The sequence below is a fragment of the Lepisosteus oculatus genome, chromosome 4 (assembly GCF_040954835.1).
Source record: "Lepisosteus oculatus isolate fLepOcu1 chromosome 4, fLepOcu1.hap2, whole genome shotgun sequence".
Taxonomy (NCBI): Eukaryota; Metazoa; Chordata; class Actinopteri; order Semionotiformes; family Lepisosteidae; genus Lepisosteus; species Lepisosteus oculatus.
The window spans coordinates 23,624,297-23,641,246 of NC_090699.1; the positions used below are offsets into that span (position 1 = coordinate 23,624,297).

Sequence of the window (16,950 nt, forward strand, 5' to 3'; positions counted from 1 at the left end):
ACATATGGGAGTTCATATGATCAGATCACAGCTAAATAAGTAAATCAGTGCTCTAGGCAGTGTAAATGAATTGTATGAAAGAACGTGAATTGTAATTAGATTATAGATCATACCCCAGAAATAATTTTATTAAGCAACAGATACAGATAATTACAGTGGCATAATTAGTGGTATTTATTAACACTGTTTTTGATATTACAACTACAAGATTTCAACCAAATAAATGTACTTCTATTACTATTACTACAAAGAAGAATAGGTGAATTGAGCAATTTCACATCTTTCAATATTTTCTGTCTTTTTTTTACTGCCCCACTGAGAACAACTGCACAGGTATACTTACTAGTAAGTGTGTACTAATGTCATATGTAGATATAAACACCCAATATATATTTAAAAAAAACAGTTCATGTTTTTATTTAAAACACAAATACATCACAAAAATACCACTGTTAAGATCATCATTTTCACATATAAAGAACACTGGACAAACACATAGAAACACTGAATGACTTCTAATGTGAACATCAATAAGATAAGATTAACAAGCACGCTGACATCATCCCAAGGACTATATATTAGGTTGCATTGACAAGCCAACATCACAATGAGCTCCATAAGGAGAAAGTGTAAAAAGTGCTATAACGCTTGCGTTTCTCCTTCCTTTCACCCTATCCTGCCTGAGTGTACACATCAATTTTATCAGGTAGGTCTGTCAACATTATAGTGCTGCCTAACATTTCATAGCTACGTCCCTCACTGATTTAATGAGAAAACAGACCTACTGTAAAAGATTGGAGAATATCACACAGCAACTGTGTGCAGGTGTCTGTTAGTTCACGGTTTTTAATGTATTTTATTGGTACAGTAAAGGGCTACTTACATAAAGAGAAAAATATACTACTTTCCCCACATTAAATTCATATTTAGTTGACACATGTTCTATAAATAAAGCTTATATGGCATTATACTACTTCATTTTAACACATAAACAACAAAGTTATAGTATGCTATATTTATAATCTTTATCATATATACACACATAAATTATTAAAGTCAGTAGGTTATGTCAATTCCTACAAGTTCTATGGTTAAGAAAGTAAAGAGTGATAATTGTGATAAAGTTAGATGCTTTTATTGGATACCTGAATGCTAATGCCCTTGCTTGATAAAAGCATACTAAATTAAACTCTGGATCTAAGGCAATATCACAGGAAAATGATAAACAACTGTGAAGAAACAAATGCCACGATGAGTCATTTTTCAGAGGGTTAGAAGAGATTGAGGTGGGTAGGACCAGGGATCTCTTGCCCTGCAGCCTTGCCTGCGATGACTAAGGCACCACTCGGAAGCTTTGGGGATGGTTAGTGATCACACATGTTGAGGAAAAGGCTGCTTAGCAAAATGTTTTTCGGATCCTTTAACAACTACTGGACCCTCTTGTTACCAGCTATCAGCTACTTAAATGAACATTCTAGGCTACATTACTTGTGTCTGTGTCTCTTTACTGGAAGACAGTTCCAGTGATCTACTTCACTGTCTAATGTTAAAGGTTTTCTGTATGTTTAGAAATATGACAAAAGGGCTTATTACAACCAATTGTTTCCTTATACCGAGACAAGGAGTTACGTCTTCTTTTTGACGTGGTGTGTCTCAATGTAAGTGACCTTGTGTAGAAACACAACATAAAATAACTTAAAAATAGAAGTAACCCATGTAAGACTAGAGGGATACTTAATATCTAACAGGCTATGTACAGTTATAGTTAGAAAAACGGGACTATGATTTTGGAGACTCTTGCTTTGTGTCAGAATTTAAGAAATGGAAATAAACATGGAGTCCATTGACAGGGTGCACAATTGGTACTGTTTGCATCTTTGGGAAGGCAGGTGTGGCCAGTTCCCACTCGGCAGTATTCAACAGCTCAATAGCCAGAGTCTTTAATATGACTTGTGCCAGCTCCCTTCCGATGCAGCTCCTGATTCCTCCACCAAACGGAATGTAATTGAAGCGTCCGGCCTTGCCCTCATCCCTCTCAGATCCGAAGCGATCCGGGTCAAAGATCTCGGGGTTCTGGTACACCGCGGCTGTTTCGTGAGTATCTCGGATGCTGTACATAACACTCCATCCTTTTGGAATCTGATATCCCTTAAAACGAGACAAAAACATACGTAAGTGTTAAGCCTAAACCGAGGCCATTGGGCAGCATTTTTTGCAATTGGACCACCTACGGCTTGCGATTAAACAAAGGTGAGAACTGAATCAATGTAATCATGAGGTAAAATGAATGAATAATGCAAATACTATGGCCTGGTTTAAAGAACAAGAGGGTCAGACGGGTTTAAAGGCAGTCATTGCGTAACGCAGGGGTACCCAGTCCTGGTCCTGGAGGGCCAGTGTGTCTTCAGGTGTTCAAGGTCTTTTAAAGCAGGTGGGAGAAGCTGTTATATTTGGTTCAGGTAAGCCAGTAATAAATACCTGCAGACACACTGGACCTGGCATACAGGATTGGATCCCCCCGGACATAAAGCTTTCTGCAGGGTTGATCTTTTGGCTGAATCTACTGGATTTACAATTCATTTCCTTTACTTAGTCAATAGGGGGCGACCTCAGACATCTTGTTAAATATGGTACCCCCACCACCACCATCCAACCCACCCCCAGTTCCCAGTTTTCTTCAAAACCCACAGCAACAACATGATCTCAATGTTTCAGTTTATAGCTGCATAACAAACGTGACAATGAAGGTAACAGGGGGCATTAGAAACACACTGCAGCAGTAGCCTACCTCTGCACTACACTGAACTGTCAGGGCTCCAAAGAGCATTTGCTTTTTACACTTTGAATGATACGTCTGTCTTCGTGAAAGGAGACTTTATAATAAAATACACATATGTAAAAAACATGGTTCATTAGTAAATATGGACTTGATTTTGAAAGTATTAGTACTTTTACTTGTGTATCCAATGATCCAACATATAATTAGAAAAAAATAGGTGGATGGTTTTCTATTCATGCACAGTCTGCTACAGTATGTGTAAGTGGCCAGGGTGTCTCACCTAGTTTCTTCGGATTTCTTTGCATTCGTTTCCCACCTGACCTGTGCTTGACCTGTGGTTTATCTAATGTTGCACTAACAAAAAGAGCTGTGTGCGTGTGGCCCCATTTCTTGAATAAGGCACAGAGGATGCACGCCACCGCTCTTCAATAATAAGTTCTGGAAAGTCGCTCTGGCCTGGTTGCTAGTGCAGGACGCTGGAGCAGAGAGTTAAACACTCACTCCGTTTTTCAATTCCGTATGATTTCATTGTCACTAATTCTACTGGTTGTCGAAGATTAAATAGTCAACCAGTCTAAACTGAGACGAGGGAACACCACAGGACCATACAGATGACCATAAATTTTACAGCGAATTATGGGGGGGGTTATGTGTCCTATCGTAGCATTTCATTTTCACTGTGTGTCCTCATTTAGCATGCATGAGCAGTTTTCGGCTGAGATTCTACAGGCCCACACCCTTCTCCTGTCACATGAAAAGTGTTACGTGCACATTGCTGATATGTGTTGCTCGAAAGGACGCAGCAGGGTCTGTTTCTCGAAACTTACGTCTAGTTCAAAGGTTTGCAGAGCTGTCCTGTAACCTCCAGAGACAGGAGGGAGAAATCTGAGGACTTCCTTCACCACGCAGTCCAGGTAGTGCAGTCGGCCCAGTCTCTCCAGGTTCAAATGATGCAGGTGGCAGAAAGAAAATGGCTCTTCTCCTGCAGCGCCCGCCAGAAAATCACAGCGACAGACTGGGTCACCCGGAGGCTTCTGCTCAATAGTTGCTGCCCTGGAACGGCAGTCTCTGTCCTGCTCGTTTCCTTCTGACACACCTTCAGACAGAATCGCCTGCCCCGACTTCCCCGACTGGCTGGTCGAGAGTTGCATCCGGTTGGAGTTCCAGTTGAGTCCCTGTGTCTCCAGCTCATCTCTGATTCTGTCGGCGACTGCGGGATGTCTCATTAGCTGGAGGATGAGAGAGGTGCTGGAGCTGGCAGTGGTGGAGTGGGCAGCGAATATGAGCTCCACCGCAGATTCCTGGAATTCAAAGGTGTGACAGGTTCAGTGGTTTTTCTCTAACTTCCATAAAAGTGCAAGCCCAAAGATGTTCTAATGATACCATGTCTCAGACTAAACCACCTTCTGTGAAAATTGGTCTAATTATACATAATAATAGAAGTTAAATATAAATAAGGGCGACTTCCAAATGCAATCATTAACCTGAGTGCATTACCGGGTAACTGCCGTCTTGTTGCAGACGGACTTGGAGAACGACCGCGTTCCGGCGGCAGAGACTCAATTACCTTCAGCTCCTGTATGCTCAACTCGTGCCCGTTCTCTTTGGCACTGCTCAGCATGTAATCAAAGATATCGCTGTAACCCTCGGACTGAGGCCTCTGTAATTTCTCTTTAATAATCTTCTCCATGCACTCGTGGAGTGTGTCTCGGGCTTTCATACCCTGAGGTTTAGAGAAAAAATAATAGTTATTTACATTACATTCTGTTTCTTCATGCTCTTGACTTCTATGCGTTCGATTCAACTATTAAAATATTAAGTTAACAAAATTCGTAAGCATTTCCGGCGTGTTACTGGGAAATGTTCGGGGAACAATTCAGGTACATTATTTTACGGGAATTTGTTACATAACAGTAAGCACGCTGCGTGTTATAGGTCTTTAGAAATATAAAGCCGTATACTGTTTTCGATTGACCTGAAATTGTATTCACCTTATATTTTTGTTCATAGTAGAAGGCAATACCAAAACTGTCAAATAAAACATTAATAATTAAAAATAAGTTAAATCAAATATGAATCATTTGGGGATTTTGCGAAAAAACAAACTGATGATAGTTATCATTATCTTATTTTTGTTTCACTCTTTTTTGGAAGGAACACTTTGGCAGTTTCAAAAACATACAGCCAAGGCGAAACGTGTTACCGTTTGTGTCAAGTATGGATAGACTTATTTGCTAGTTACTTTAATGTATTTCCTAAGAAAGAAAGAAACAGATCTAGGAAAAAAAATGTATTTTCAAGTGGCTGTCCTGTGGGGATTTAAAGACTACTTTATTTTCACATAGTCCCACGAAAGAATAAAGAAACGTACACTGGAATACCTACGTGAAAAACCTAGTGAGTTATTTAGTTTAATAACACAGAGGGACTGAATGCACTATATTCCAGGAAAAAATAAACAGGCAAGGAAACATCCTCTATAGTTCCAGAAAACATGTTTCCCGTAAAGTGCTCAACATAGACACATCTCAATTTCCTGTTAAGCGTTTCAATGTTATTGTTTGGCATTATCCAGGTTATATTTTCCCAGGAAACAAACACCAAAATATTCCATACAATCTCCGTGTTTTAACTAATATCCATCTCTTCCAGAACATCACTTAGCGGTTAATACAAAGACCTTTGTCTTTCGGGCACGAGGTCTAAAGCCCCTCCAGTGGACTTAATCGTTTTGTTGAGGATGAAGACGTACGGGCGGACGGAAAGATCACCACTTTTTTGGTACATAAAAGGGAACAAGTTGTTTAAATCGTATTCTGACCAAAAAAGACATTCTTAAGGCAAAGGTCCTCAACTCCAGTTAAGATCGGGCCTTTCTCTATAGTACACACCCGGACAAGTTAATAATGATAACAATTTTTATTCACAAAGTGAAATCAAGATTTGCACTCACTTTACGGAGACCGCTGAACGGCACATCAAACGGGAGTGAGAAGAGGTTGTCCATAAGTTGTTCGAAGATTTTAGAGAGGTAGTTCAGGTGACTTTCTTCTATGTTAAGCCCTAAAAGGACTCGGATAGCGATGCGAAAGGTGAGAGCTTTAGCAGCAGCATAGACATTGACAGAGCCACGCTCTGAGCACCATTTCGCAATCTCACACCTGACAACGTCTTGCAAACGCGGAGTGTAGGTCTCCAGAGCTGCTCGGCTGAACACTTTAGCCAAAATCTGGGGTTGAAGAAGAGAGAAACACAAGAAAAATTGGCATTTGGTGTTTTAGTTAGCAGATATATGTTAACGTTCTGATTGTCCATAAATCTTAAAACAGAACATGCATTTTCTTTCGTTGCATCATACTCTTCGTATTGGAGAGCAACAGTATTTGGGGTTAGCTCAGAATCAATTTGCGTGGACTTGCTTTTCCACTGAACAATCTCTTTCCTTTTCTCGGGTCAAAATTAAAAGCATGAACTCGTCGAGTTAAAAATATTAACTTCTTTCTAGATGTATTGTACAGGCTATACAAAAAATTGTTTGATCACGTGAAAGCTATACATACTGCAGCAAATACACTAGAAGAGGCGTGCTTTTTTACTTAAAATGTAAGTGCTGCACATGCACGGGAAATAAAATATGTGTTCCCTTACTTTTCTCTTCCGTTTATGGAGGTCCCCAATGGAGTTAACCAGAGTGTTGGCTCCCAGGATAATCCGGGTGCTTTGTGGCCATTGTGTGCTCACTAAATTGTGTTCTCCCAGCAAGATTTTACGGACGTTTTCGGCTCCTGTCACGCGGATAACAGGTTTCCCTAAAAGGTGGGTTTTAAAGACATTTCCGTACTTCTCTCTCCTCGAGATGTGAAAACTGGAGCCCTGTCATAAAAATACAGCGGGTAAAAGAGGTGTTAAATTCAAGCGCACCCAGCTAATGACGTTCGGCTACTACCCTCTACATCGTGGAAAAGTGATTCTGCCTAGTCTGCTACCAGAATTGTTTCCTAAAAGGGAATATGCACGTCTGTGGTAATAAATCACTAATTACATCTCGCTCAAGTCCACACTTGCCACGACGAAATTCCTTTACAATATATCAACCAAAGAGTGTCAAAGAAATATAATTGTTATCCTTACATCTGGGTCGTAAAAACGTTCTTGGGTTTTTCACAGTGGAGTCTAAATCGCTTTTAAGCGCTCGCATACGGGGACATACTATAAACTGATTGTCACCTGAGTCTTAAAAGAACAGCGCAACAACAAAAACACCACCCCTTCTAGGCCCGTCCTCAAAAATGAGGGGGAAAAAACGCATTGAACTGTAAACCCTTTATTCATGTCTAAATGCATCGCTATTATGGGCCGTTCCTGAAGAGTAAACAATTGCGCACACGCGTCACGGTACCTGAAATAGCCAGTGGAAGGTTTCTCCAAAGAGCGGCCAGCCCATTGAACCTTTCGGGAGGGGGAGTTCGCATTTTCTGTCCCTTGTGATGGTCCATCGAAGGGTCCACAGCTGCCGGGATACAGCGAGCAACAGCAGCACAGACAGCACGGAGGTGATGACAGCTGCCAGCACCGTGAAGTGATTGTTTTCTAGCAAAAACATCTCCAAAATCCGATTGTGCTTCCCAAACTCTGACGAACACATTTCGACAACTCGGGGAATATCGGAGCCTGAGACAATATTGATGTGGAACAAAAAAACTAAGAACCACGCGGATGCTGTTATGGGCAATCTCTCTGCCACTTTTCCGGGCCTTAAGAGTCTGAAAATGAAACAACATTATTAGATCGTTCCAAACAAAAAAAAAAACAATTTTTATTTCAAAGAAAAAATAACACCAATGCACAGATTTGGCAGGCACAACTACTGTACACCCGTAACGTGCTTTCATTTCGAAACCGTGAATTTATCACATATGCTACGTGTGTCACGGCCTAAAAAATGAAAAAAACCTATCGTGCAAGTTATTTTGCGTCGGGACATTCATTAATTCTTCCAGCAGAAAGTCCTCTTAAGAAGGTCGAGATACTGACACTGCAGAGATTTCAGCCACAATGCATGTGCACGCACGCCTGTTAATGCGCTTTAGTGCAACTCAAGAGGCTCAGTATTCCAAGACACATCATAATTTTAATTAGCTCGCATTAATAAATCGCAGAGCTGCTCTTTTAGCTGACATGTTATCTTACATTTTACATAACAATTGATCAAAACACCGGATAAGAAACAGTACAACAAAAACCCGGGTGCCGACTGGCAATGTCGCTCATTGACTCATGATTAAAACTCCTCCGATCACTTTAAACGTCGTTTTTTTACCTTTACACGTTAAGATTGAAACAAACAATTAAAAACAGAATCAGAAATGCGAAAGAGAGCTACGAGACTTACTCCGTTTTAAGTGCAGACCATGTCGATGACAGTGAAATCTCTTCAGTGAATGTCTCTTGCCAAATAATCTTTAATGTTTCTGTTCGCACAGAGCTTTATAGATATTGGCACACTATATGATCCACCTTCGCAGATGACGTGGATTTTGCATATTTAAAGAGGCTGATATGTCGAGATGACTGGAGCCAAGTTGGTGATCATGTAGCTACACTCGCAGTTTGAGGGAGCGGGAGAGACTTTCTGAAACAGTTCAGTAGCGCTTGAGGATCGGGTGGCGGTTCATTGAGGAAACAGGTAACCAATCGCAGGAAATCCACGGTTTAAATGCACTGCCATTCACAGAGCTTAATCCGACCTCAGTCATTCATCTCCAGCCCAGCCTGATTCACTGCCCAAATATTTATCCAAAGTCAAGAGTGAAAGTCTTGAGTTCCAGAAAAAATAGCTTTCTTTATATTTCTCGCAATAAGCACGCAAGGAACATGGACATTATTGTATATTCTTTGAATATACTTTGAATGGACTGTATAGCACGCTTAAATAACGTCATTTTAAAACATGCAACGGGGAAACTCAGCAGGTTTTCACACGACACAGTAAATGACATTTTGAAGTGCATATCCATGATCGCGGTTTCTGTATTGGAGTAAAGTCTAGTTACTATCTGAACCCGTGTGTATACACTATATAGATATTTTAAAATACTTAGAAGGTAAAAATAATATGAATATCTGGATATAGTAATTTAAAACATCCTTCACAAAAACATAGCGCACTCCATTTTCGAAATGAATGTAGTTAAGAATCGATTCTTCTATCAAATCAAAACAACCAATCTTTTACATTTTATCATTAATAATAAGATAATAAGACAGACGTTCAAACTACAACATTATCATTAACAAAATAACTCTTTCGCACTTTTCACAGTGTAATGAATTACTCTTGAATGGGGAGTTTTAGAAAGGCTTCAGTTCCACATCTCCCTGGCGCGCCCAGGTGTAATGTATCTTTTTCCGTTTCGGGACAGGGGACACCTGCTGAAGTTTGTTTTGATGCCCGACTGTGGACGTCTCCCGTCAATGGAACCATCGGACAACCTCAGGAGGATACTGCCACTTAAGAGTTGGCTCCGCTTTCCTTCGGCATTTTGGAAGTTAGGCAATTAAAAGCTAGGTTAATTAGTTAAATATCAAGTTGGAAAGCGCCCCGGGTCCTCCGTCTTGATGCTACAATTTGTAAACGGCTTTTCTGTGTGTGAAGATAAAAATTAAATTAATAGGCTCAAATGTGCTTTCATCCAGGACATATCCATAGAAAAACTCACGTTATTAACGTGATAATTATCGATTTGCTTTTCATTCAATGTATCGATTACGGCAACTTTGTTTTCGGACCCGATTTGGGTAATTCCGGAGACCATTAGTTTACATGGGCTAATTTGAGCATTTGTTCTATCGCCGTTCACTGGTCATTTAGTTTTGTATTTTATATTCACGGGATTTCATAATGCTGATTTATAACATTGTTCACTGTGAACGTTTTAGACTGTTTTTAAATATTGGCAAATAAATGTTCCCTTAAATACCGAGAACATGTTTTTAGCAAAGATCTGCTGTTAACACCTATGTATGTTTCTATACAAGTTTATTTACTTTTAAGACAGAAGACTGCATCAAAAGCGTTCTTCCTTGCGCAATTTTATATTATTCAGGTATATTCCCAGTACAAGGCTGCAATCAGTAGGATCTTTACATATTATAAAAAAAACGTGTACACGTGTATGTATCCATGTTTGTCTTGAGGTTATCTAAATTTGATTAAAATACTTTTTGTCCTTGCGATTTCAGTCTTTACCCCCTAGCCTGTATACATGCTTAATAATTCAGCATGTTCGTAATACTGAGAACTTCAGTTATTGAATAAAGTATGCTAAAAATATTTGATTATAGCTTTTATTTGACGTGTTCCTAAAATATTATTTTTCCTGACCTTTTTGTCGATAACGGTTATATTTATGCTGTGTTGGACTTTTCCGCAAAACAAACTTGCCTAAGAGATAATCATAAATTCAAATTAAAGACCTTTATGTGTTCAACGCATACTGAAATTCACATGAAGATGCTAGTAAAGACGTTTAGGATTTAAAGGCCAATTTCGTCTTCCTGAAATTGCCCAATTCAGGCGTTATTAAATGAAAAGCCCTTCACGGTAAAGCCACAGAAAGTCACATAGCTAATGTATAGACTGACCTTACTACTACATGACAGACGATCACAATGCCTTACCAAGCTTTTGTTTGGTAATAAATTATAGATTTTATTTAACTAGCCCGAAAAGAAAACTTACTCGTTTCACGAAGTACCAATGGTCACACCGCTTTGGAGAAACCTAAATCCTAAACCAAAGAATGACGCATTAAATGATCATGGGACACATCACACTGTCCATCAAATAATCTTTACCTGTTTATAGTTAGGTTTACATATTGCTAACGAAGCCGTTTGTTACAGCGGTCCTTGCGCGTTGATCCGCATAGCTATATGCGTATTGTTCCCGCTTTATGTTGGTGACGGATGACATTAAAAGTCTGACTCAAATCGTCGATTTGATTATCTGTTTTTCTTAATGAAGCAAATAGGTTAAAATCACATTTTTTTTGTCAGAAAAGAGAAGGAAGTACAAAGACAAAGGAACTGGAATACTTTGTGTTAAAGTTGAACATCCGCTTCGAATTAAAATGTACGAGGTGGAAAACCGTCCTCTCCCTCACAATCGAATATAAATAAGTGTGTATCATACAGATAAGCTCAAGAAAACACAATAAAACAGATAAAAAAAACCTTACGCCTTTAAACATTGAAAAGGAACATGAAAACCATTGAAATAATGGCGTATTTTCGAACCTTTTCCTCAATTAGCCTGGATTGTATTCTCATCACGCAATGCCAGAAGTTTACAGGCAGAAAAAACTGACACGAATAACGTTTTACCTAAGGAACAGCAGACCTATTCTCGTTAAGTCTGAAAAGCTCACTTTGTATTCCGCCGAATCAGTGCACTCGCTTAAAGTTAAAGACTGGTAGCATCCTCCCTCAGTTTTAATGCACGGTCTTCCTTCAGTTTGGTGTCAGCCGCGTGTTTGTGCTCGGCGAATTACTCGGCGGAGACCCCACTTCGCCAGGTGCAGTAGGCGCTTACTGTCACTGACAGCATCCCTCTCGGGTCCAAACATCCCGCAGCCATGGCTCTTGACGTTTAAATACTTAAGATCTCTTATCAAACGCACTCTTAACTGCTGGGATGTTTCAAAGGTAAAGCGCGGGCAAACTGCGATTAACAGGTATACCATTTTAAGTCTTAAAGTTCACATTGCTGTAAAATGTACTATGAACACAAGTAGTCAATAAGGCAAATTATTAACATCCAACCATTAAAAATAATTAATCAGTAAAAAAAACCCGCATGTAAATTAGTGATGAATATTACAGCTTATCTGAAGACCAACCGTGATCTTATCTGCTTTAAGACAGGTTTGACATTTTTTTTTATCCCAAAACTGCTACCGATGGACAGGACACAGTAAACAAACGGGTTTTCAAACTGACGTACCGACTACATTCATCACCAGTGTTTACTACCATAAAAAACGAAACTTGATAAGGCGTACTGTACAATATGCACATTTGATATGAATAGGAAGCTAAAGGCAAATCATACTAGATATACAGATATTTATCAATGGAAGATACATCTAAATCTATTCAGGATGTAAATTCATTACGAATGCAAATTCAAAACTAGTTTCATGGTGTACGTACTCGCCTTAGCAGTACCAGTAAAAACGTCCTATATCAGCTTTTAAGATAACGGATTAGGGCGAACTATTCAGTGCGAAACATAGGTTAAATTGCCAGTTTTGCAATGCATTTATTTAAATTATATACATACAATTATTTTACATTAAAGATATTCCACAAAATAATGAATATGTAAAACAATCTACTTAAAAAAAGGAAATACATTGATTTAAAATGTACATATCAATTGCATATTCTAAAAAAGAAATCTATGAAATGTTTCATCCTTTTATGCATCTGTGAGGTATATTAGATACACATGAAAGAATAAATAATTCAGCTGTCATAACAGTGGAAACAACTAAAATCGGTAGTTTAATTTATTTTCTCCAGAGCAAGATGTAACAATTTGTGTTCAAAACATATTCAGTGATAAAGTAATGAAATGTTACAAGGAATCCTTTAGTAAGAAATGGCAGTCATGATGCCTGTAAAATAAAATATTAAGTGAAATCCCTTACATTAAAACTGTATTAAAAATGTTTTTCTTACATCACCCTGAAATGTACAGATCAAGCAGTGACAGCCTGTAAAAAGCTATTAGTAAAGAGAAGAGACAGGAGTGCACTGGCTTCACTGCAGCAGATGTCACACTGTTCTTAAGAAATTCAAACAAATAGGATATAAAATACTAAGTCCAATTACAAATTAAAAGGTTAAGGGATAATATTTTAAATCCCCTGCCTATTCCAACTTATTTTCACATAATACTGTACTTTCTATTGCATTTTACTTCAAAATTGAATTAAATGTACTGCATTTTTACAGATGCAACTTCCAAACACATTCATCACTAAAAAGTTTCAGTGCAAAACACCCATTACAGTAGTGCAGAAACAGTAAAAACTGTGATCTTAAAACAATAATTTAAACATAAGCATTTACACTTGCATGAGGCTGCACATTTACCCATTATTGCTGTTTCATTAAAAATAAAGTCTTAACTTGAACTTCTAAAGCATCTCAACTCAAAAGCTGACATTTTCACCCTGAGAAAACTTAACAGAAAAGCTGAGTAGTGTTTTAGGATGTAAATCATTTTTTTTTGTTAATAATGGTAACTTAGATTTTACTTCTTAAATGATACATCTTTTTAGCCTGTAAAAATCTGTAAACTGCAGCTATTCTAAATAAAAAGTAGACTTTCTGCTTCCCTCCTCCCTAAAACCATTTGAATACAGGTCATGCATGGCCATTTGTAGGCAATTGTTCATTGATTAAAAGCGGTTTGATATTTCAATAAGAACCACAGGAAGCATGTCAGACTGTAGTGTTTAATATCCCCAGAATATTTACAGTAAAAAACCCTCTCGATATTACGCAGCGTGAAACCTGTATGAAGTCTTTCCAGAATGATTCACTGAACATCAGTCTCACTTAAGGACTTCATTATCCATTCTATGACTTTGCGATTTATACATTCCCAGTCTGTTTTGAAACACCCTCTTTGTGGTGATACAATCATTGCACATTCACAATATACAAAACTTTTTTCATCCATTAAAAATACATTAAAAAACATTGAACTAACATTTCAGGCTCCAGTAAGTGCTCTTATTATAGTATTTACACTATATCCAGTTTGGTATAAACAGGAAAGTATTTCTCTAACTGAAATGCGGGACACTGAGACAATGTGTAAGTATAACAAAGACCAGGACTCCTAAGAGTGTTGGGACATCCCATTCACCAGGCTCCTCAGCTGCTTCACCACAGTCTCTATCAGCTTCTGCTTGTCACGGTCATTTTTTCGGAACTGGGAGAAAATGTTGTTCTTTTTACTTGTGTCCTTCATCCTGTAAGAAACAGACAATCAGAGGATCAAGCTGTTTCTATTCTTAGCCTACCCTGATCAATTCAGACCTGAGACTAATCCAAGAGTGTAAATACATATACATATCTGTATCTGTTTTATAACACGCCGGTTCCTATGTTAAAATATTGTATTTTACAGCATGATGTATGTCTATAACATTTAGAAGCCTGACATGTGAATGCATTTCTCAGCATTCTATAGCAACACGTTTAATACAACAGAAAAACTATAAATACTATTGCATTTTATGAATACACTATTACATGAGAATCATTATCTCAGTATCGCTAAACTAATTTTTACTCTAGCAATGACATAACAGAGATTTTCCTTTATCTGTCAATGAAATGTCAGGCACATTTAAACAAAAAATTAATTTGAGCTTATGAGTACATACAGTATATCTGAATGTAGCTTTCCATGCTCTTCTCAAAGCAAGAGAGTTTAATAAAATGAATGTGAAGTGACCACAGAAAAACTTGAATTAAACCATGTTTGTGTACAAATAACACCTTATAGATCTAACGTCAGTTACTAAACAGTAATGGACAGACCCCATTCAGGATACAACAGGATACATACCCCCTGTAGACTCTGTGTATGCATTTAACAGAGAAAAGGTGCAAAAATTAAGTCATAAAAGTTAAACATTTGAAAAAATCAAGATAATTCTACTGGTTAATGTTTCATTCTTTAATTTCAGTTATCACATAAACAAGACTGCAGTATTCAAAGTATGTTTTCCAGGATGTATTGATGTATTCCTTGAATAACACATGCAATATCTGACTCAAGCTATAAGTGAAAGCCTGACTGAAATCATCACCTTTTCTGTAATTCTCTGTGAACTGCAATAATATTTTTTGCATATAAATATTGGCCTAAAGTACAACTGGATTCAAAAGTCTGAAAGTAGAACAATAGCAGAAACCTGCCGATCACTTCAGCTATAAGAACAAAAACAAATCAAAATATTTTCACGTGACCACTGAAATAAAAATGTTCTGATACAGATATCAGAAGCTGGGCACCTAACAATTTTACAAGCTTTTCAGGTCTCACAAATTCTGTGGTACTAAGCAAGCTTCTTATCTTTTCCTTAAATAACAGGGAAACAGGAACTGGAAACTCACTTCTCCAGGAGTGCAAGAGCTGTGGAGGGGTTGACCCTCAGGTACTTGGACGTAGGCTGTCCGTAGTCGGCCAGATAGGTGGACCAGTCCCACACCATGAAGAGATCAAGAAGCTGGAAAAAATTAATTGGTTTTAAATTACAAATATATAACCAAAGTAAGGTCACAAGCACTGTTATTTTTTTAATGTTTATAGTGTTTGGTTCTATAGCCCTCTATACCCTTAAAGATGCAATCTTTCAAGCCTATTTCTATAAGACCGCTCTCCCATCGAGTCCTTTCCCATGTGTGAACTGTATTCCAATATAAGGGTAATCAGACAGCACTATAACCCCATCACACTGAGAGAAAGCAAACAGCTCAGAAGTGTTTAAAAGAGATCAGCTCATGTACAACAGGAGATGTCTCTTTCACTGCCGTATAAACATGGGTTTTACACAATGGCAACAGATATGTTTTTTTTTTTCATGAGCAGTGTCTGATAATTAGAAAAAAAGAACAGAACAAATGATCCAACAGAGTCAGCTGTACTAAAGAGCAATGACCAAAGAAAACAACCTTAGGCTCCCTTGAAAATATGAACTAACACAGCTGTGCAGATCCTATCAGAAACCCTATTTTATTTTTTAACTCAAAGGGTATCAAAATATAAGTGGAACAATATATCATCAGCTTACCGATATGTGCTACATTTATATTTGCTAAGGTATTTTAAAGATATTTGAAAAAGTACATTCAACTTGCTTTATCTGCTGAGACCTCAAAATGGAAAGGAAGAGCCAATAAGGAACTGAATGATGAGGTTTATTACAGAGAAAAATAATGAAACATCTTGAAAACAAACAAAATATCCCTTTTACTATTGTATCTCTTCCAATATGTTACACACAAAAGGCTACATTACTCTAAGGCCACAACAAAGATGCACTAGGCAGCAGGTTCAATAATAGTAATCATACAGATAGTTAATCATTAAAATAAACATGGAAATAAAATTTAGATGACTCCTAGTTATCAATATTGATCATTGTGCTTTAATCGTGGCAAATCATTCTAATTCACACAAGACAGTGATGACAAAATGAATACGAAACTATAAAACTGTTTTTGAAACTGAAAAATAACTGTGCATATCATGTTCTGCAAACAGCTTCGCCATAAACGCTTATCTGTGTATTGACCTGTACGTATTCACACACTTGCAGCTTCAGAAAACATATGCTGCAGTTTTGTGTTTCTGCCTCACCTTTTTCAATACAAACCCAAGTGAACAGAAATGGTCTGTTTCAGCATGTGGAAAGGAACATACAAACTCTTTTGTGTTATGGAGGCTGTTTTATAAATAGCACTACTGTATTAACACAGGATTTCAGATGCCATTAGGTGATAATAGCTTAACAGATCTGCCTTCTCATTTTGTTTTAATGCATGATTTAGTTCAAGCCAACACCTTCCAAAAATGTAAGATTTAGGTGTAGCCAACAAAAAAGGATATCTTTTATAAGCCTGTTCTTAAATCCAAATAATCCTTAAAGTGAGCTGTTTCCCAGGAACATCCTGGGTTTTCTGTGGTTCAAGATCACAAACCCGCAAAGCTTTGAGGACAGAGTGATCTCAGATCAGATCAGCTTTCCTATTTTTGTTCTAGTTGTCATACATCCACCATTTCCTCCTATAGTAAAGCCAAATGAAGAATAAAGAGAGGTGAAATAACATCTGCATTATAGACAGGCAGAAGAAAGTTTTCAAACACCGCATGGATTTGGCATCAACTATAAAAATGAACACTAGACTGTACAGTTTGTACAGTGTTTATGTCCTATAACAAAATTGATTTGTGATTGCAATTGCCATAGATTGTATAATAAAAATTGTGTTGTGAATCCTGGAACTACATGATTGGAAATCATTCCGGGGTTTCGAACATGAGGATTGACTCAGGTCTTGGCTGCCAAAATTAAGAGAAAGGT

General features: G+C 37.9%; 2 protein-coding genes across 3 annotated transcripts in view; both read right to left on the minus strand.

Moving 5' to 3' along the window:
* Positions 1-392: 392 nt before the first annotated feature.
* On the minus strand, positions 393-8,385 carry cyp26c1 (cytochrome P450, family 26, subfamily C, polypeptide 1). The gene is made up of 7 exons (XM_015346536.2): positions 8,172-8,385; positions 7,179-7,542; positions 6,428-6,652; positions 5,733-6,008; positions 4,347-4,502; positions 3,607-4,080; positions 393-2,148 (listed from the first exon to the last, which is right to left on the minus strand). The coding sequence occupies exons 2-7, from the start codon at positions 7,422-7,424 to the stop codon at positions 1,780-1,782; spliced, it is 1,746 nt and encodes a 581-aa protein (XP_015202022.1). The 5' UTR covers positions 7,425-7,542; positions 8,172-8,385; the 3' UTR covers positions 393-1,779.
* A 4,906-nt stretch (positions 8,386-13,291) lies between these two features.
* The window catches only part of exoc6 (exocyst complex component 6), a 64,669-nt gene continuing 61,010 nt past the window's right edge, over positions 13,292-16,950 (minus strand). For both annotated transcript variants that reach the window (XM_006630384.3, XM_015346959.2), the window contains 2 exons: positions 14,981-15,093; positions 13,292-13,827 (listed from right to left, as the gene is read on the minus strand). In XM_006630384.3, coding sequence (XP_006630447.1) covers positions 13,695-13,827; positions 14,981-15,093 — 246 coding nt within the window. In that variant the 3' untranslated portion in view covers positions 13,292-13,694. The remainder of the gene's footprint in view (positions 13,828-14,980; positions 15,094-16,950) is intronic.

Coding starts and splice junctions, on each gene's coding strand:
- cyp26c1 (XM_015346536.2), bottom strand. CDS start 7,424: ATGTGTTCGTCAGAGTTTGGGAAGCACAATCGGATTTTGGAGATGTTT. Junction 4,081..4,346: donor TGAGCATACAGGAGCTGAAG/GTAATTGAGTCT, acceptor TTTGAATTCCAG/GAATCTGCGGTGGAGCTCAT. Junction 2,149..3,606: donor TGCAAACCTTTGAACTAGAC/GTAAGTTTCGAG, acceptor TCTCGTTTTAAG/GGATATCAGATTCCAAAAGG.